This window comes from Hypanus sabinus, chromosome 10 (genome assembly GCF_030144855.1).
Source record: "Hypanus sabinus isolate sHypSab1 chromosome 10, sHypSab1.hap1, whole genome shotgun sequence".
NCBI classification, from domain to species: Eukaryota; Metazoa; Chordata; class Chondrichthyes; order Myliobatiformes; family Dasyatidae; genus Hypanus; species Hypanus sabinus.
In genome coordinates this window covers 160,359,356-160,380,597 of record NC_082715.1, presented here as the reverse complement: position 1 = coordinate 160,380,597, position 21,242 = coordinate 160,359,356, and the positions used below count along the sequence as shown (strand labels likewise).

At 41.3% G+C, this 21,242-nt stretch overlaps 1 protein-coding gene across 2 annotated transcripts in view; it reads left to right on the top strand.

The window, feature by feature from the left end:
* The window catches only part of si:dkey-91m11.5 (PH_BCR_vertebrate and RhoGAP_Bcr domain-containing protein), a 406,087-nt gene that overhangs the window by 121,280 nt on the left and 263,565 nt on the right, over nucleotides 1-21,242 (top strand). For both annotated transcript variants that reach the window (XM_059983343.1, XM_059983342.1), the window contains exons 3-4: nucleotides 15,478-15,582; nucleotides 19,492-19,677. In XM_059983343.1, the coding sequence (XP_059839326.1) occupies nucleotides 15,478-15,582; nucleotides 19,492-19,677 (291 nt within the window). The remainder of the gene's footprint in view (nucleotides 1-15,477; nucleotides 15,583-19,491; nucleotides 19,678-21,242) is intronic.

The following is a 21,242-nucleotide window of genomic DNA, read 5'->3' as shown; positions in this document are numbered from 1 at the left end:
GTGACAGTCAAGAAAGGAAATTGGGTTAAGGAGCCTGTGTAAGTACCCCGTGACCAACAGTTATATCAGCACGGCTGCAGACGGGGTGTGGGGGAGGTGGGGTTGATCTAGCAGAGGAAAATCGTCGTGGTCAGGTTTCTGGCACAGTCTGGTTCTGTGACTCAGACCAGAAGGGGAGAGAAGAGGCGTGCTGAATTGATAGAGGATTTGTTAGCTAGGGGAATAGAAAGGAGGTTCTGTGAGTGAGAACAAGGTTCCTAGATGGTACGTTGTCAAGTGGGTGTCAAGATCCAGAACATCTCAGACTGAGTCCTCAACATTCTCAACCGGGAGGGTGAACAGCCAGAGATCATGGTCCACTTTGGTATCAATGACATGAGTAGGATGCGCAATGAGGTTCTGCATGGAGCGTTCAGGAAGTCAGCTGACAGGACCTTCAGAGTTGTGATCTCAGGATTGTTACCTGTGCCGCATGCTGCTGAAGCCAGGATTAGGAAGATCATACAGTTTAACATGTGGCTGAGGAGTTGGTGTAAGAGAGAGGGCATAAGATTTACGTATCATGGGCCTTCCGGTAAGATGGTGATTGCTTAGCTGCTCCGAACTTTTGTTCCGGTACTGTCGCTATCTTTGCACTAAATGTCTCCATTTTTTAAACCTTAGTCGGGAACTTTTTCGGTACCTCTTACTTGCCTGTGAACACATCTAACTTAGAATGTCTAGCAAGAGCTCTAAATCCAGGAGAAAGGAAGCTCCGGCTTTCTCAGACGAGACCCTGGCTGCGCTCGGTCAGCTCCGAGACGAAATTTTAAAGGAATTCAAAACCGCTTTCAAACAGTTGGAGGTCAAGATTGATCAAATCAACGACAAGGTGGGCAAACGTGCCCAACACTTATCTCGCATCGATTCGACTTCTAAAGATTTAGAAAGTCGTGTTCAATACTTGGAGACTCTCTGTTCCAGCTTGGAGGAAAAGTGTAACAAACTCCTTTTCAAAACGGTGGATCTCGAAAATCGCAGCAGACGCTGCAATCTTAGAATTCTTGGATTGCCAGAGGCCACCGAACAGGGATCAACAGTGAAGTTTTTCGCCGAGTTTCTCTGTGAGATATTCGGGAAAGATTTGCTTCCGAACCCGTCTGAGCTCGAACGGGCACACCGGGTCCATGTTCCCGCGGGAATTTTGGGCAACCGCCCGCGACCAATAATCTTGTGCTTCCATCAATACCAGGTAAAACACCAGCTGATCGTAGAGGCACGTCGCAGAGGTTCTTTCATTTTCCAGGATACAACCATTCGCTTTGTGGAAGATTTTGCACCCCAGACCTTAAAGATGCGTGCTGAGTTTAAAGGTGCAATGAAAGTACTTTTTGATCGTGATTTTAAACCCTCGCTTCGTTCCCCTGCTGATCTACGAATCAAACTTAACACTGGGAAATACAAATGGTTTAAGTCAGCCAAGGAAGCTGAAGCATTTGTGGCAAGTCTTCCGGCTATCCAGCCATCTTCGGAACCCAATCAGACCTCCTAAAATGGTGGATAAGTACTTCTCGTAGTAAAATTACTTTTTTTGGACTCAGACTTTACTTGAATCATTCAGACATTATTCATCGAAACTCTAAGGGCTGTTGACAATCTCTCCCTGGATTTGTTGTATGTGAAATCTATCTTTTGTTGTTGTACAACTTTATCTACAGAGTTCTACAACTGACTTTAACTTGTTTTGGAGGTTTGAAGTCTTCAGTGAAGGCCTTCCTGTTTGTTGGTTCACAGTTTAATTGCCGATCTATTTTCCCTTCTTTTTATATTTATTTATTTTATTATACTTTTTTCTTTTCTTCACCCCTTTTTTCTAATTTCTGAATTTTCTTCTCTCTTCTCTGTAAATGGTTGATAAATACTCGTCTTGAATTTATAATTTTCCCCTTCCTCTCCTTTTTTTTATCCCTTTTTTTCCTTTCTCTTACTTTATTCTTCTATAATTTTTTCGCTGGCAGGTTAGGTTTGGTCCTCTTCCGATTTTCTCTGTATTAAGTTTTATATTCCTGTAGAAGGTGTTCTAATCTGTAGTTATGTTTTTTAGTGCATAAACTAGTTACTATTTATTATAGTATTTATACGGAACTGCTGTTAATGACACAGATCTGGAAGTTGTATTTGGGTTAATTTTTTTGGTAGAGCTAGCTACTTGTTTTGGTAGCCGTCTAGTTTTGGGTTGTGTGGGTGGGGTAGGTTTTCTAGTTCCAACATCACTCACTGTATATACTATATCTCTTTATTACTCAGGACATGTATATGTTTTGATTTTACGAATCTATGTTTACATCTCTGCTCCCAGACTGCTATTGTACTGCTTGACTTTTTATATGCCTTCTGCCTTTTGATGCATTAGTAATCGATAATGCACTTAAATTCGTGAGCTGGAACGTAATGGGATTGAATCACCCTGTTAAAAGGAGGAAGGTATTCTCACATATCAAACAACTCAAAGCTGACATTGCTTTCCTTCAAGAAACTCATATTCGTTGTTCTGATAACTCCTGGCTTTTGTCAAAGTGGGCGGGTCAGCATTTTCATTCATCCTTTACCGCTAAAGCTAGGGGAGTCTCCATTCTTATTAACTCAAATATTCCTTTTGAACTCCATAATAAAATATCTGATATAAATGGCCGTTTTATTATTGTTTCTGACAAACTATATAACACTAAAGTTGCACTAGCAAACCTGTATGCCCCCAACTTTGATGATGTTAATTTTTTTGAACGGTTTTTTTCCTCACTACCAGACTTAAACTCATACTCTCTTATACTGGGTGGTGACTTTAATTGTTGGTTAGACCCCAATTTGGATCGATCGTCCTCTGTTACTAGACCACCTACTAAATCTGCCTTAGCTATCCAATCGTTTCTCTCTAATTATGGTATCTCTGATATATGGCGTTTCCTCCATCCTACGGAGAGAGATTATTCTTTTTCTCACATGTTCACCATAACTTCACTAGAATTGATTATTTCTTACTCGATAACCAACTTATTCCATTTGCCCACTCTTGTGACTATCAGAGTATACTGATCTCTGACCATGCCCCAACTACTGTCTCTCTGAATTTGCCTGGTCTCCCTCAGAGGAATAAACACTGGCGGTTTGATTCAACTTTACTATCGGATGATGATTTTTAAAAATTTATTAAGGATCAGATAACCTTTTATTTTAACACTAATACATCACCTGAAGTGCCATCCCACATTGTCTGGGATGCCATGAAAGCATATCTGAGGGGGCAAATAATCTCTTACACAGCAAATCTCAACAGAAGATCCCATGCAGATCGATTAGACCTCATTAACCAGATTAAAGAATTGGATCAAATATATTCCCAAGCTAAGAACCCTGAGCTATACAAGAAGCGTGTTGAACTCCAAACTAAATTTAACCTTCTGTCCACTCAACCTGTCGAACGCCAACTTCTCGAAAGCAAGAGTCGCTTTTACATTCATGGGGATAAGTCTGGTAAATTCCTAGCCAATCAGCTGAGGCGTTCCAAAGCCAAACAACATATTACAAAGACCCGGAAGGAGAACGGAGACTTTACATCGGATCATTTAGAAATTAATGATGCATTAAAAATTTTTTATTCTCGGCTTTATTCCTCTGAATCTCTGAATGACAATATCTCTGTTGATCAATTTTTACAGAATCTGAATATCCCCTCACTTTCATCTGATTTCAAAACCAAACTCAATGCGCCTATGTCATTTGAAGAAATATCTTTTGCAATTTCTGCACTGTCCTCAGGGAAATCTCCTGGACCTGATGGGTTCCCTGTAGAATTTTATAAATCATTCTCTTCTCTTCTTTCTCCTGAGTTACTTTCAGTATTATCTGACTCGTTTAATTACGGCAAATTGCCACCCTTTTTCAGTGAGGCATCTATTATTCTTCTTTTAAGAAAGGGCAAAGACCCAACAGAGTGTTCCTCGTATAGGCCGATCTCTCTGCTCAATGTTGATGTAAAGATCTTAGCTAAAGTTTTGGCTCATAGATTAGAAATCGTCATTCCCTCCATTATCTCTGATGACCAAACAGGCTTTATTAAAAACCGTTTCCCTTTTTTTAACAATCGGTGTTTATTTAATATCTTATACTCACCTCCGACTGGGATTCCTGAATGTGTTATTTCCCTCGATGCGGAGAAAGCATTTGATCGTATAGAGTGGAACTACCTTTTTGCAGTTTTAGGAAAATTTGACCTTGGCCAAAGTTTCATCCCTTGGATCCAATTGCTGTACCTGTGTCCTACTGCCTCTGTTTTAACCAATTTTCAGAAATCCCAAGTATTTAATCTCAAAAGTGGCACCCACCAGGGATGCCCCTTAAGTCCCTTTCTCTTTGATTTGGCTATGGAATCTCTGGCGATAGCATTTCGAAACTGCCCTGAATTGACTGGGATTTGGAGAGGGGGTGTTGAGCATAAAGTTTCTCTCTATGCTGATGACTTATTACTCTTTCTCTCAAATCCGTCTACATCCTTACCTGTAATGTTTTCACTTCTTGACCAGTTTAGCCAGATCTCTGGCTATAAACTTAATTTACATAAGAGTGAACTTCTCCCAATTAATAAAGAAGCACAAGAACTAACATTTCATGATCTCCCTTTTAAAGTAGTCCATTATCAATTTACTTAGCTTGGAATTACAGTCACAAGGAAGATTAAAGATCTCTTTCGTGAAAACTTTGCCAATCTTTCATATGCTATAAAACAGAGTCTGGTACAATGGTCACCTCTATCTATGTCTTTGGTAGGTCGTATTAATGTTGTTAAAATGTATGTTCTCCCCAAATTTTTATACCTATTTCAATCTATCCCAATTTTTATTCCGAAATCTTTTTTTGATTCCTTAGACTCTATTATTTTGTCATATCTGTGGCAGAATAAGCGCTCTAGAATTAATAAAATCCATCTCCAAAAATCTAAAAAAAAGGGTGGCATGGCTTTACCTAACTTTCGTTTATATTATTGGGCAGCTAATATACGTTGTGCTACCTTCTGGTCTTTCTTCCACAGCCAACCCGAGTGCCCTAACTGGGTGGCGATGGAGCTGAGCTCCACTAAAGAATTATCTATCTCTGCACTTCTTGGCTCTGCACTCCCTAGTAGTCTGCCCAGATCAATAGCTAATCCTCTTGTTAGACACACTTTGCGTATATGGGCTCAGATCAGGAAATGCTATGGTTTCTAGGGGTTTTCCGTTTCCAGCCCTATTGTTCATAATCACCTTTTTTTTACCTACTACATACGATTCAGCATTCCATGTTTGGTATAGGAAGGGCATTAGACATTTTGAAGATCTTTTCATTGATAATCACTTCGCTTCTTTTCAGCAGCTCTCTGTTAAGTTCAATCTGCCCAATGCTCATTTTTTCAGATATCTCCAAATTCGACGCTTTATTGCTCCTTTAATTCCTAACTTTCCTGAAATGCCTGTGAAAAATGCTATGGACCTATTTCTTTCCATGAATCCACTAGGTAAAGGCTTAATATCAATCATCCGAGATAAACTAGCAGCCTTACGACGGGCCCCCATGGATAAAATCAAAATGGCCTGGGAGCAGGATTTAAATATCTCCTTATCTGAGGAGAGCTGGGATTCAGTTCTCAAATCGGTTAACTCAACCTCTCTTTGTGCTCGCCACTGCCTTTTACAGTTTAAGATTGTTCATAGAGCCCATTTGTCTAAATCTAAACTATCTCGATTCTACCCTAGCGTTAGTCCGCTCTGTGATAAATGCAAGAGGGGCGTGGCCTCTCTCATCCATATGTACTGGTTCTGTCCTAGCTTGGAGAAATTCTGGAAAGATGTCTTCACTACGTTATCGTGTATTCTGAATCAGCACCTAGAACCAAACCCCTTAATTGCTCTGTTCGGTTTTTGGGGCGAGACAGATTTATGTCTGGGTCCGACCAAATGCTGAATATTATCCTTTGCCTCTCTCCTGGCTAGACGCTTGATCCTCCTCAGATGGAGAGATGTTGCCCCGGCCACTCATGCTCAATGGCTTAATGACATCATGGCCTGTTTGGACCTCGAAAAAATTCATTATTCAGTTCTTAATTCGGATCTAAAGTTCCATAAGGTCTGGGGACCTTTTATCGAGTACTTTCATAACCTTCCTCTTGACTAGGGTTTTTTTTTTCTTTTCGGTCCCTTGCTTTCAGCTTTTTTTTTCTGATAGAAGGCATTATTACCCTCTGTTGCTGAGTGTACTCACAGTCTGAGAGTTTGGCTGTCCTGACTTATACTCTCTATATTGTGTTGTGGTTGGTCTGGAGTTGCTGTTGTTTTTTCTTGTGTTGTGGGGCTTGGGGAGGACACTAAGCTTACTTGTCTTTAATTTAGGTGCTTCTTTTTTGCTAAATTCTCTTCCTTTGTAGCATATTGTTATTGTATGCTTAATTTTGCACTGTTTTAATGTTCCTCATTGGGATTTGGGGTTTTTAATTTGTAAAATGTTTTGAAAAACTAATAAAAAAAAAGATTTACGTATCATTGGGCTCTCTTTCAGGGAAGGTGCAACCTGTACAGACAGGACAGTTTACACCTTAAATGGAGGGCGACTAATATCCTAGCAGGAAGGTTTGCTAAGACTGCATGGTGAGGTTTAAACTGGAGTTGCAAGGAGATGGGAACCAGAGTGCTGGAAAAGTTAATGGCGAGGTTGTGGAGAGAGATGTTGATAAAGACCTCAGACAAAGTCAGGAATCAACAGGTGAAGCATGGTACGACTAGTGTATTGATCTGTGTACATTTCAATGCAAGAAGTATTGTACAACAGACAGATGAGCTCAGGGCACGGATCAACTCCTGGAATTATGATATTGTAGCCATGAGTGAGACTTGGTTGCAGGACTGGCTGATCAATATTCTGAGGTTCTGTTGTTTTAGTGGGGGGGTTTAAAAGGGGAGGGTTTAAAAGGGGAGGGGTGGCATTACTAGTCAAGGAAAGTGTCACGGCAGTGCTCTGTCAGGCTGGACTGGAGAACTCACCTAATGAGTCGTTATGGGTGCAACTGAGAAATAAGAAAGGTATGACCGTGCTCATGGGGATACATTACCACCCAAAAATCATCGGGATTTAGCGGATCGCAGACTGTTGCAAGAAGCATAAGCTTCTTATAGGAAGTGCACATAATGACTGGGAATCCCATATTGTAAAGGACTAGATGGGATAGAGTTTGTCAAATGTGTTCAGAGAAGTTTCCTTCATCAGTGTGCAGAAGTCCCATCAAGAGTTTGTGTGGTGCTCAATCTGCTGTTAGGGAATGAGACAGGGCGGGTTTAGAAGTTTGTATAGGGAAGCACTTTGCATGTAGTGACCACAATCCAAATAGTTTCAAAGTGACTATGCAAAAAGATAGATGGGGCTGAGGGTTTGAGATCCTAAATTGGAGAAAGGCCAGTTTTGAAATAATCTGGCAAATGTGGATTGGGGTATGCTGTTTTCTGGCAAAGATGCACTTGGTAATTGGGAAGCTTTCAAAAGTGGAGCACAAAGCTTGTATGTGCCTGTCAGAATAAAAGGTAAAGATAACAAGTGTAGGGCGCCTTGGTTTTCTAGAGATAGTGAGGCCTTGGTTATGATTAAAAAAGGAGGTGCATAGCAGGTAGGAACAAATGAGGTGCTTATGGAGTATAAGAAATGCAAGAGAACACTTTAGAAAGAAATCAGGAGTGCTAAAAGAAGGCATGAAGTTGCTGTAGCAGACAAGGTAAAGGGGAATCCTGAGGGATCCTTCCGGTGTGTTAAAAGCAAAAGGATTGCAAGGGACAGAATTAGTTAGAGCAGAGCAAAGAGTTAAATTGTACCACAGAGGCAAAATTCAAAAGGGCGAAAAATGCAGGATTGAAGGTGCGTTCAGAATAAGGTGGATGAACTCGTGGAAGTGATTGGTCGGTTTGATGTTGAGGGTATCACTGAGTCATGGCTGAAATTTGAGAGGGAGAAGCATGAGGAAGATGTATCAGTGTTGCAGTGGAATAAAGGGAGTGACAGAGGCATGAGACAGTACCCAAGTGGATTGGAGGAGCAAACTGCCTGGGATGACAGTAGAGCAGAGATGGGAATCATTCACAAGGCACAGGAGACGTATGCACCACAGAAGAACTTATCCTCAAGTGGCACAAGTAGGCAACTGTGGCTGACAACGGATTTTAAGACTGTATAAAAGCCAAGGAAAGGGCATATAAGGTAGCAAAAGTGAATGGGAAATTGGGTGATTGGGAAGCTTTTAAAACCCAACAAAAGGCAACTTAAAAAGCTATAAGAAGGGAAAGATGAAATATGAGGGCAAACTGGCCAGTAATATAAAGGTGGATATAAAGTTTTTTCAGTTATATAAAGAGTAAAAGGGAGGTGAGAGTTGATATCGGACCACTGGAAAATGATGCTGGTGAGGTAGTAATGGGGACAAAGAAACAGCAGATTAACTTAATGAGTACTTTGCATCAGTCTTCACTGTGGAAAACACTAACAGTGAGCCAGAGGGCCATGACCGTCAGAGAGCAGGAGTGAGTGCCATTGCTATTACAAAGGGAAGAGTGCGAGGTAATCTCACGGGTCTTAAGGTGGATAAGTCACCTGGACCAGGTTGACGACATCCCAGAGTCCTGAGAGAGGTTGCTAAAGAGATAATGGATGCATTGGTTATGATCTTTCAAGAACCACTTGATTCTGGCATGGTCCCAGAAGACTGGAAAATTGCAAATGTCACTCCACTCTTTAAGAAGGGAGGAAGGCAAAAGAAAGGACATTATAGGCCAGTTAGTGGTTGGGAAACTGTTGGAATCTATTATTAAGGATGATGTTTCAGGGTACTTGGACAATGGTGATCAAAGTCAGCATGGTTTCTATAAAGGGAAATTCTGTCTGACAAATCTGTTGGCACTCTTCTAGGAAATAACAAGCGGCGTAAACAAAGGAGATGTCATTTACTTGGATTTTCAGAAAACATTTGATAAAGTGCCACCCACGTGGCTGCTTGAGTGAAAATCTATGATGTGGAATGATACTGGCATGGGTAGAGGAATGGCTGACAGGCAGGAGGCAGTGTGTGGGAATAACGGAGAGCCTTTTCTGGTTGGCTGCCAGTGACTCATGGTGTTCATTGGGTGTCAGAATTGGAACCACTACTTTTCATATTGTTTGTCAATGCTTTAGATAATGGAATTGATGGCTTTGTGGCAAAGTTTGCAAATAATATGGGGATAGGTGGAGCAGTAGGTAGTGCTGGGGAAGCAATGCGATTGCAGCACGATTGGAAGAATGGGCAGAAAAATGGCGGATAGAAAAGAGTGTTGGGAAATGTTTGCTAATCCATTTTGGTAAAAGGAACAATAAAGAAAATTATTATCTAAATGGGGAGAGGGTTCAAACATCAGAGGTGCAGAGGGACTTAGGAGCCCTTGTGCATGACTCCCAGAAAGTCAGTTTAAAGGTTGAGTCTGTGGTAAAGAGGGGAAATGCAATTTCGCTTTTATTTCAAGGGGAATAGAATATCAAAATCAAGGAGGTAATGCTGCGGCTTTATAAGGTACTAGTCAGGCTGCACTTAGAGATTGGAGCCCCATATCTCAGAAAGGATGTGTTGTCATTGGAGGGAATCCAGAGGAGGCACACGGGGATGATTCCTGGAATGAAGGGTCTAACTTATGACGAGCATTTGGCATCTTTGGGCCTGTACCCACTGGAATTAGAAGAATATGGGGGGGCGGGGTGGAAATCTCATTGAAACCCACCGAATATTAAAAGGACTAGATAGGGTGGATGGGGAGAGGATGTTTCCTATGGTGGTGGTATCCAGAACTAGAGGGCACAGCCTCAAAATTGAAGGGCAACCCTTTATAACAGAGGTAAGGAGGATTTTTTTTCAGCCAGAGAGTAGTGAATCTGTGGAATGCTCTGCCACAGCCTGTGGTGTAGGCCAAGTCTGTGGACATGCAGGTGCCCCACTTTACGAGTGTTAGCTTTATGCCACTTCGCTTTTACAAAAGATCTACATTAGTAACCTGCTTTCGCATTACAAACAAAATTTTCACTTTTAAAATTTTTTCCCCATATCAATTAATGGTTGGTCGCTTTACGCTATTTTGGATTAAGAAAGGTTTCATAGGAACACTCTACCTTTGTAAAGGGGGTGGAACGCATGTATTTAAGGCAGAAGTTGATAGTTTTCTCATTGGTCAGGGCTTCAAAGGACATGGCGAGTGTATGGGGTTGAGTGGGATCTGTGATCAGCCATGATGGAATGGCAGAGAAGACTCGATGGGCTGAATGACCTGATTCTGCTCCTATAACTTGTTCTTATGATAATGTGGTTAACTGGATCAGCAATTTTGCGGATGACACCAAGATTGGGGATGTAGTGGACAGCGAGGAAGGCTATCATGGCTTACAGCGGGATCTTCATCAGTTGGAAATATGGCAGATGGAATTTAATGCAGACAAGTGTGGGATTTTGCACTTTGATATGACCAACCAGGGTGGGTCTTACACAGTGAACGGTAAGGCACTGAGGGGTGTGGTTAAACAGTGGGATCTGGGAATACAGGTCCATAATTTATTGATAGTGGCATCACATGTAGATAGGGTCGTAAAGAATATTTGTGACTCATTGGTCTTCATAAATCAATGTATTGTGTATTGTCCTGATGAAAGGTCTTGCCCTGAAATGTCGACTATACTCTTTTCAATAGATGCTACCTGGCTTGCTGAGCTCCTCCAGCATTTTGTGTGTGTTTATTGTCCTGATGGGATGCAGAAGACGTTGCTGAGGCCTAATTTGGAGTATTGTGTGCGGTTTTGATCACCCACCTATCGAAAAAATGTAAATAGGCTGAAAGATTACAGAGAAAATTCACGAGGATGCTGCTAGGTCTGGAGCACCTGAGTTCTTAGGAAAGATTGAGTAGGTTTGGTCTGTATTTCTTAGAACAAGCAAGATCGAAGGAGATTTGATCGAAGTATTCAAAATTATCGGGGTATAGGTAGGGTAAATACAAGCAGGCTTTTTCCATCCAGGTTGATTGGGACTACAACTAGAGGATGTGGGTTAAAGGTGAAAGGTTAAGGGAAATATAAGGGGAAACATCTCCACTCAGTGGGTCGTGAGAGTGTGGATCCAATAATCTGGTGTTTCACTGTTTGGAAATAATGATGGTCGGGTGTATGGCTCAGTCTTTGGGACACCAAATTCCAAGAGTGTGACGTTATTAGATTTCTACAGTGATGGTTTTATCTGTCCAGCTCAGCTGGTGAAAATGATCTGACTTTATGTTTTATGCAAGGAATCTGCATTAATATAAATTCATTTTGAGAACAATACCAATTAAAGCACAACCAAAGCAAACAATTTTCAGTGTTGGAAATCTACGGGGCATAAAATTTCAGAATGCAGAGAGGAAACAGTATTATTGTTTCAGGTCTGGAGCCCTTCACAGAACAGGAAAAATGAGAAAACTGGTGTGTATTAAACCTCTTTGATAGTGCTATATATTTCAATTGCCTCAACACTAGGAAATTTTTCACAATGATTCCATCGTTAATGTTGCATATTAGAAAGCCTATTGGGCTGATCTTGTTCACGAGAAGCATATGTATATATACCCAGTTCGACAGAATATAGTACAGTAACTACTTCGACTACACCTCCTCCCACTCTATAGGCAGACCATCCTTCTTAGTTTCTCTGTCTCTGTTCTGAAGATGAGTCTTTTTGCCTTAGTCCTCCAGCTTCCTAAAATGTGGCTTCCCCTCTGCCAGAGTTCACAAGCCCTGCACTCATCTCCTGTCTCCCTGGACAGAATACAGACAGAGTTCCCTCGGCCCTCACTTCTCACCCCATTAGCTGCTGCATCCAAAACATAAAATTGCACAGTTCCAGCAGGATCCAACACCTGTCCCATCTACCCCACCCTTCTGTTTTCTGCAGGGATCACTCTGTCCATGATTTCGCCATCCCTTCCCATCTACTCCTTTCTCTCCCACTCCCGAATTACTTTCCCCTGAAATTGTAGGAGGTGTAGCACTTGCCTCCTCTCTCCCACCATCATCCAGAGAGGCAGAGATTTGTGTGCACCTTTCCCGTCAGTCTGTTGCATTCAGTGACCTTTACATCAGGGAGGCTGGGTGTTGGCTCTAATTGCTTTAAGGAGCACCAGTACTCTTTCTGCAGTTATCGCCTTGAGTTTCCAGTTGCGTATCATTTCAAATCCCCTTCCACACTCAATCCAACTCCACCCTGACGTCTCTGTGCTGGTCTTTTGCCACAGTGAGACCAAATGCATACTGGAAGAACAACGCTTCATTTCCAACTTGTGTAGCCTATTGTGTGAAAATTCACTTTTACAAATTCAGGTAACCCAGATCTTCTGTATTCCTTTTCCACTAACACCAATTCACCCAGGTTTTCCTCTCCTTTCGTTTCTTTGTTACTCTCCACCACCTAGTTTTATCTGCCCATCACCTACATATCTATCCAACTGAGTTCCTTCTCTCTTTCCTATAACTCCCCACCACCTGCTACCATCCACGAATCATCCCTCTCTGATCTGATTCCACCTATCACCTGAAAGCCTCTTCGCTTACCTTCTGCCAATTGGCTATCACACCCATCACATCTCACCACTCCCACTGCTCCCATTATGTTACATCAATCACCTATCACAGTGCCTCTCACTTTGTATATATGATAACTTCCCTCTGAACTCTCAGTCCCAAAACATGTTGATTATCTGCCTCCATAGATGCTGCCTGACTTGCTGAGTTCTTCCAACAGTTTATTTTTTGCTCCAGGTTCTAGCATCTGCAGTCTCTTGTGAATATGATTCCTTTACAATCAAGTACTTTATCTTCTAGTCTTTTTCCTCCCCTTTGTGTTAACCATAAAACAATTACAACACGGAAACAGGCCATCTCGGCCTTTCTAGTCCGTGCCGAACACTTACTCTTACCTAGTCCCACTGACCTGCACTCAGCCCATAACCCTCCATTCCTTTCCTGTCCATAAACCTATCCAATTTTATTTTAAATGACAATACCGAACCTGCCTCTACCACTTCTTCTGGAAGCTCGTTCCACACAGCTACCACTCTCTGAGTCAAGAAATTCCCCCTCGTGTTACCCTTAAACTTTTGCCCCCTAACTCTCAAATATGTCCTCTTGTCTGAATCTCCCCTACTCTCAATGAAAAAAGCCTATTCACGTCAACTCTATCTATCCCCCTAATATTTTTAAATACCTCTATCAAGTCCCCCCCCTCAACCTTCTACACTCCAAAGAATAAAGACCTAACTAACTTGTTCAACCTTCCCCTGTAACTTAGGTGCTGAAACCCAGGTAACATTCTAGTAAATCGTCTCTGTACTCTCTCTATTTTGTTGATATCTTTCCTATAATTTGGTGACCAGAACTGTACACAATACCCCAAATTCGGCCTTACCAATACCTTGTACAATTTTAACATTGCATCCCAACTCCTATACTCATTACTCTGATTTATAAAGGCCCGCATACCAAAAACTTTCTTCACCACACTATCGACATGAGATCCCACCTTCAGGGAACTATGCACCATTATTCCTAGATCACTCTGTTCTACTGCATTCTTCAGTGCCCTACCATTTACCCTGTATGTCCTATTTGGATTATCCTATTTGGAGTTTGATAGAAGAGGACAGAAGGCAATGGAAGAAATAAAAGGGATGAGCAGACCAGAGGCAGGTGATGGGCACGTAAAGAGGAAAGGTGAGAGGGGAAAAGGGAATGGAGAATGGTGAAGGAGAGGTGGGGAGGTATTACTGGAAGTTTGAGAAATCGATGATCATGTCATCAGGTTGGAGGCTACCCAGACAGAATATAAGGTGTTAGTGAAGGAAGCCATGGATAAACATATCAGAATGGGAATGGGAAGTGGAATTAAAATGGGTGGCCACTGGGAGATCCCAATTCTTCTGGTGGACAGAATGTAGGTGCTCAGTGAAGCAGTCTCTCAATCTACATCGGATCTCCCTCCTAGCACTTATTTGTACAGGTGGAACATGTACTACACCTACCCCTACACCTCCTCTTTCACTATCATTCAGGGTGCCGAACAGTCCTTCCAGGTGAGGTGACACTTCACCTGTGAGTCTGTTATGTTCATGTCCAGTCCTCCTAGTGTGGCCTCTTGTATATCGGTGAGACCGGACATAGATTGGGAGACCGCTTTGCTGAGCACCGATGTTCCATCTGCCAGAAGAAGCGGGATCTCCCAGTGCCCACCCATTTTAATTTCACTTCCCATTTCCATTCCAATATGTCCTCCTTTACTGTTGTGATGTGGCCACACTCAGGTTGGGGGAACAACACCTTGTATTCCGTCTGGGTTACCTCCAACCTGATGGCATGAGCATCAATTTCTTGGACTTCTGGTAATGCCCCCTCCTTCACCATTCTCCATCCCCTTTTCCCACTCCCACCTTATCTCCTTGCCTGCCCTGCTCCTCCCCTTTTTCCTTCTTCCATGGCTTCTGTCTTCTCCTATTAGATTTCTCTCTTCTCCAGCCCTGTATCTCTTTCACTAGTTAACTTCTCAGCTCTTTACTTCATCCCTCCCCCTCCCGGTTTCACCTAGTGTTTCTCTCCCCTTCCCCCACCTTTTAAATCTACACCTCAGCTTTTTTTCTCCAGTCCTGCCGAAGGGTCTCGGTCCAGAACATCAACTGTACTCTTTTCCACAGGTGCTGCCTGGCCTGCTGAGTTCTTCCAGCATTTTGCGTGTGTAACAAGGACTTTCTGTCCAGCTTAGGCACTCACTTCATTGATTGGTGTTACTATACGTAGCAGATATTAGAATGTAGTCAAAGTTGAGATTTTTGTCTCTCGCTAAAGAGATGTTTGCACACGTGCAATGAAAAACTTACTGGCAGCAGCAACACAAGCGTATAGCATCACATACGCATCATTATAAAGAAAACTATAAGCATAAATTATACACAATTTTTACAAGAAAGTACAAAAATATAGCAGTTTTTGTAGTACAGAGTTATCAAAATAATCATTGTGTTGCTATAGTTGTGGTGATTAGGGTTTTACTGATTGTTTCATGAAATGAACCATTGAAAAGAAGTAGCTGTTCCTGAACCTCATGGTGTGGGACTTAAGGCTCCTGTGTCTTCTGCCTGGCGGTAGCTGGGAGAATGTGATACGGGGATCTTTGATAATAGATATTGTCTCCTTGAGGCGGAGCTTCCTGAGAAACTATTAAAACTATCACCTTCACCACTGAAATAACCACTTGAGTACAGGTAGCAAGTTAAAAAATTGTCATGGAATATTTATTTATTAACTTAGAACCTTACTTGAAACAAATTGACTTTGTGAAGATGAGCTGCTTTTCCATACGCACTACAATAGAGAGCTGATATTTGTCTTTTCTTGCAGAGCGAACCTGATTTGGAGAAAGGGTTGGAGATGCGAAAGTGGGTTCTATCTGGAATCTTAGCCAGCGAGGAAACGTACCTGAGTCACTTAGAGGCTCTCTTACTGGTATGTAAAGTATTTTCTCCTTTTTCTACAAAGCAGATTTGTTAATACTCAATAGTACAATATAGTCCAGTCAAGCAGGAGTGGGAATTTGAAAGGTGGTACTCCTGAGGAGCAGGCGCAGAGAATGCTTCTCAGGCTTCATTGTTTAAAGCCAGTCAGATTATTTGTTTCAACTCCTCCCAGATCTTCAGTACTGCACCTAAAACACACATTCTGTTCTGAGTTCATGGGAAGAGATTACTGCTTTGTGAAGAAAGGCTACATTCCCCCTGAGTGTTGGGAATCCCTCGCTGTTGACTGCCCAAAGTGGAAGAGGAATATTCCAGGTGGCACTGAGAATCTTGAATCCAGTCATTGGGGCTGAACCAAATCCCCCACAGTCAGTGGAATCACCAAACCTGTCGAGGCCAACCTGTGGCAGAGACTATGGTTCCCTCAGTGGCTGCAAAACCACCACAACTGGGTTGAAACAAACCATTCGCGATCCTGTGAGGAACATCAAAGAAAAGTAAAGAAAAAAATGTAACAAAGTTACAAGGGTATTTGTGATTTCTAACTTTAAATTTGAAACATGGAAACTTTTGGAAGCTATTTGTGAAATTTCTGTTTTAGTTCCAAGTTAAAACCATTGTTCTCTCTTCAAGTTCATTTATCCAGACTTTCCTTGGTATGGAATTAAGTTCTTTTCAAACTCTGTTGTCTAGGTGTTACTGGAAAACAATCAAAAGATTCTTTTAAACCTTTAGTTATGTGTAGTTTATTTTGGGCAGTATCTTTGAAGGAAGGTCTCATTTAACTAAACGTAACTGTAAAGTTTCTAAGAAGGTGAACCAGGGAAATAACATATTTAATGTTGTTTTCATAGATTTTGCAAGGCATTTAGATGGAATCACACAGCAGATTAATCAGAAAGCTCATGAGATACAGAGCATTTTGATTCAAAATTGGTTCAAAGTAATAAACAATGGTTTTTAATGATTGAAGGGCTGTATTCACGCAGTGGCCATTTTATTAGGTACAAGAGTGCAGGGCTGTATACACACTGTGGCTACTTCATTGGGTGTAGGACTGGAACCCCATGTGCCCATCCACTTAAATGTTTAATGTCTTGTGCATTCAGAGATACTGTTTTGCATACTGCTTTTGTAACACGTTATTGGAGTTAGTGTCGCCTTCCTGTCAGTTTGAACCAGTCTCTCCTCTGACCTCTCTCGTTAAAAGGCCGATTTTGCCCACAGAACTGCGGCTGACTGGATGTTCTTCTGTTTTTACATCAACCTCTGCAAACTCTGGAGACTAGTGTGGGTGAAAATCCCAAGAGATCAGAAGTCTCTGAGATACTCCAATAATCATTCCATGGTCCAAGTTGCTTAGATCACATTTCGTCACAGCCAGTGCTGCCACAGTTTCCTCTCTGTTCTGACAGCACAGCTATCACCAAGAAGGGCAAGGGCTTTAGGCACATAGAGAAATCACTAAAGAAAACTTCCTCTCCAATGTGTACGTCATATTGATTTGGAAATATAATTTTGAAGAAATAACCAAGGAGTTCGATGAGGGTAGGGTAGTAGATGTAGTCTATATGGACTTTGTTAAGCTGCCGGGTGATAGGCTGCTAAGAAAGTTAGATTATACGGGATCCAGTGAAAGTGAGTTGACTGGATACAGAATTAGCGTGATGATAGGAAACACAGGTGGAAGTTGTTCTTCAGCCTGTTAGCCCATGACTAGTGGTGTTCTCCAGGGGTTGCTGCTAAGCCCATTGCTATTTGTAATCTGTATCGATGACTTAGATGAGAATGTACAAGGCATGGATTGTAAGTTTGCAGGTGACAGTAAAATAGGTGGTGTTTTAGACAGTGAAGATAGTTGTCAGGATTTTTAGAGGGATCTTGATTAGCTGGACAAGTGGGCTGAGGAATGAATGTGAAAATGAATTTGGATAAATGTGTAATGTTTTATTTTGAGAAGACAAATGAGGGGCTAGGAGTACAATTGCATGTTTTCTTGCAAGGCATGTCACAGGCAGACAGGGAGGTGAAGAGTGCTTTGACCCACTGGCCTTCAGTCAGGGCAGTCTGTGTAGAGGCTCCATCATCCTCTGTAAGGTGTCTCTGTATGTCCTCCCAGGCTTTCCTCGGTACTCCAGTTTCCTCCCATTGTCCCAAGACTTACTGGGTAGGTTAGTTGGTCATGGTAAGTTGTACCATGATTAGATTAGAGTTAAATCGGGTTGTTCAGGGGTTGCTGGGGTGGCATTACGCAAAGAGTTGGAAGGGCCTACTCGATGCTGTATCTCTAAAATAAAAAATAAATAAAAGCTGGGAAGTATGTTGAAATTGTTTAAGATATCAGTGAGGCCACAATTGGAATATTGTGTTAATTTTTGGTCACCCTACTGAAGGAAGGACATCTTTAAGCCTGAAAGAGTGCAGAGGAGATGTATGAGGATGTTACTGGATCTTGAGGGATTACGTTCTCGTGAGAGATTGAGCAAATTGGGACTTTATTCCCTGGAGATAGGAGAATGAAGGATAATCTTATAACACAAGGCATAGGAGCAGATTTGGCCCATTGAGTCTACTCTGCCATTCTATCATGGCTATCATGGCTGATTTATTATTCCCCTTCAACCCCATTCTCCTGCCAAAAACCTTTGAGATCCTTACTAATCAAGAATTTATCATCCTCAGCTTTAAATATACCCAATCATTTGGCCTCCACAGCCAGCCGTGGCTACAACTTCCACAGATTCACTACCCTCTGGCTGAAGACATTCCTCCTCGTCTCTATTTGAATGGATGTCCTCCTACTGGTCCTAGACTCCTTCATTACAGGAAACATCTTCTCCATGTTCACTCAAATGCCCCTCAAATATTAACCCTTTCATTCTTGGTCATTCTAATAAACATTCTCAAATGCCTGCACATCCTTTCTTAGTTAATAGGGGTGTATAAAATCACAAGTAGCATAGATAAAATTAATGCACACTGTCTTTTTGCCAGGGTTGGGAATCAAGTACAAGAGGACTTAGGTTTGAAGTGAGAGGGGATAGATTTACAGCAACCTGTTGGGCAATGTTTTCACCGGCAGTCAGTATATAGAATGAGCTGATAGGGGAAATGGTTAAGGCAAGTACAATAAAAGCATTTAGAAGTACCTTGGATATGTATGTGGATAGGAAAGGCCAAATCAATCAAATACTGGCAAATGAGAATCTTAGGTTGCATGGACGAGTTGGGCCAATAAGCCTGTTTCTGTGTCTTCTGTAATTGTCTCTATACCAAAAGCTAATACACCCACATTGAAGGCGGAGGCAGTATCTCTATAGTGCAGTAACCTCACGTGCTATGCACTAGGAACTGGGAAATGAAATTTGACCAAATCTCTCCTTTTTTTGACCAACATGATATAGTGGGGATACAAAGTCTTCCTTTGCTGTTGATTTCTAGAATCCTATTATTGTGTTTTACCAATCATTTGTGTGCTGTACTGTGACCTTCCATGATGTAAAAGTTAAACTTTTGCTTGCTATCTTCCCTCACCTTTTTAACAATCTCTGCCCTACTTGCTTTAATACCTTTTCTGATACTTCTGGCTAGTTGACAGCACTCTAATTAGTTTAATTAGATTAATTAAATCTAATTAGTTTATATTGAAGTTTGAAAAACTTGGTAATTACTTTTTTTCTGTACAAAGCTATCAATCTCAGAGGGTGAAAACAATTAACAATTGCAGTAGAACAGAATTGTATACAGAAATAAATTGAATTACTTGCTTGATTAGAGTTGCTATTGTTTGTCACCTGCATTGTGGCATTTTATAGTGATGATTCTGTACTTCTTGGAAGTTCATTAACCACAAGTTGTATTTGTACAAGTGCCTTCACTTTATATCTTTATGTTGTAGCCTATGAAGCCTCTTAAAGCAGCTGCCACTACATCTCAACCTGTTCTCACCAACCAGCAAATAGAGACCATCTTCTTCAAGGTTCCTGAGCTTTACGAAATACACAAGGAGTTCTATGATGGGCTGCTGCCCAGAGTTCAACAGTGGAGTCACCATCAATGTGTTGGAGATCTCTTTCAGAAACTGGTAAACTTTGTTAGCCTCATCTATAAAATTGTTCTAAACATCTAAGTAAGTTGCACCAATTAAAGTTCTCTATATGACCATTCAATTAGCCCCTTAAACATTTCAACAGATTTGTGGTGCTTGGCATGCCACATCTTAAGCAGCTTTGCGGTGCTTAAAGGAACATTGAAAATACAAACTAATATACTGTTAAGCACTTTCTAATACCTTTATAAGATGAGCCACAATTTTATGCCTTGGTACTGCAAGGCATCAAAAAGAAAGAGCTATTCTCTTTCATATATCAAGCAACTTTTTTTTCCCCTGTAAACTAAAGTTGTTTCCTTATTGGCTTGAATCTATATTTATTTACTGTTTATTAAAATAAGTAAGCCATTTTAACATGTATGATTATAACATGCAGAAATTATTAGGAGTAGTTGAAGATTTCGTAGGTAAAGTTGTAGGTAAAGAGATTAAGGCTCTGTTAGAAATATCTGGGGAATTGTGTTAATTGCTGGATTTTATATATAATTTGCATTTCAATACAAATAGTGATGATTAAACTGAATGGAAGCACTCCTGGATGATAAAACTTATCTAGATACATACGGAGGGTAGGGGCTAGAACATAGTTTTTTTATTGAGATACAGTGTGGAATTGTCCTTTCTGGCCACTTGAGCTGCAACTCCCAGCAATTCCTAATTTAGTCCTTGCTGAATCATGGGACAATTTACAATGACTAATTAACCTACCATCCAGTACGTCTTTGGACTATGGGGGGAAACTGGAATACCTGGAGGAAACCCGTGTGGTCACAGGAGGAATGTACAAACACCTTATGGGAAGCAGCGGGAATTGAACCCTGGTCACCTATACTGTAAAGTAGTGGTCAGCAGCCTTTTTAAGCCCAAGATCCCCTACCTCAGCCTTAGTGAAAGGCAAGATCGGCCTCCTAAATCGTTTAGAGAAAAAACAGCTCAGATTGTACTTCCAACTTGAGGCCCTTTATTTGGGCTAATTGTATTTTAATTACATAAAATGCTTTTGTCAAACTTTCAAAATAATTCAACCAAGAAAACACTGTAACTAGCTTATCAAGTAGGCCATAGTGGCATCGAGTTCATCCAATAACACCTTGAATAAGCGGTGCTGAAGTGCTTTTGCTCAAATCAAGTTTATCAGTTTGACCATCGGTGTCATTACATGAGAAAAGTCCACGACCTTCCCAGCCAAGGCCTGCTGATGAATCACACAGTGATAATCCAGGAAGACGGGAAAATCGGGGTCATTATGGCACAGTGCTATAAAACCAACGCGCACACCGTGCATTGCTGGGGCCCCATCAGTAGTAATTGTCACCAGTTTATGAATGGGGATGTCATTTTCACGGACATATTTTTTTAACTCATTGTAAATATCTTCACCTCTCGTTCTCTCCTTTAAGTGCAAAAGAGTGAGGAAGTCCTCCTTTGTTGTAAAATCCTGGAAAGCCATTCTGACAAATACAACTGAGCTGTTTGCATTATATCCAGGGATTCATCGAACTGTTGTGAAAAATATTCACAGAGTGACAAGTCCTTTA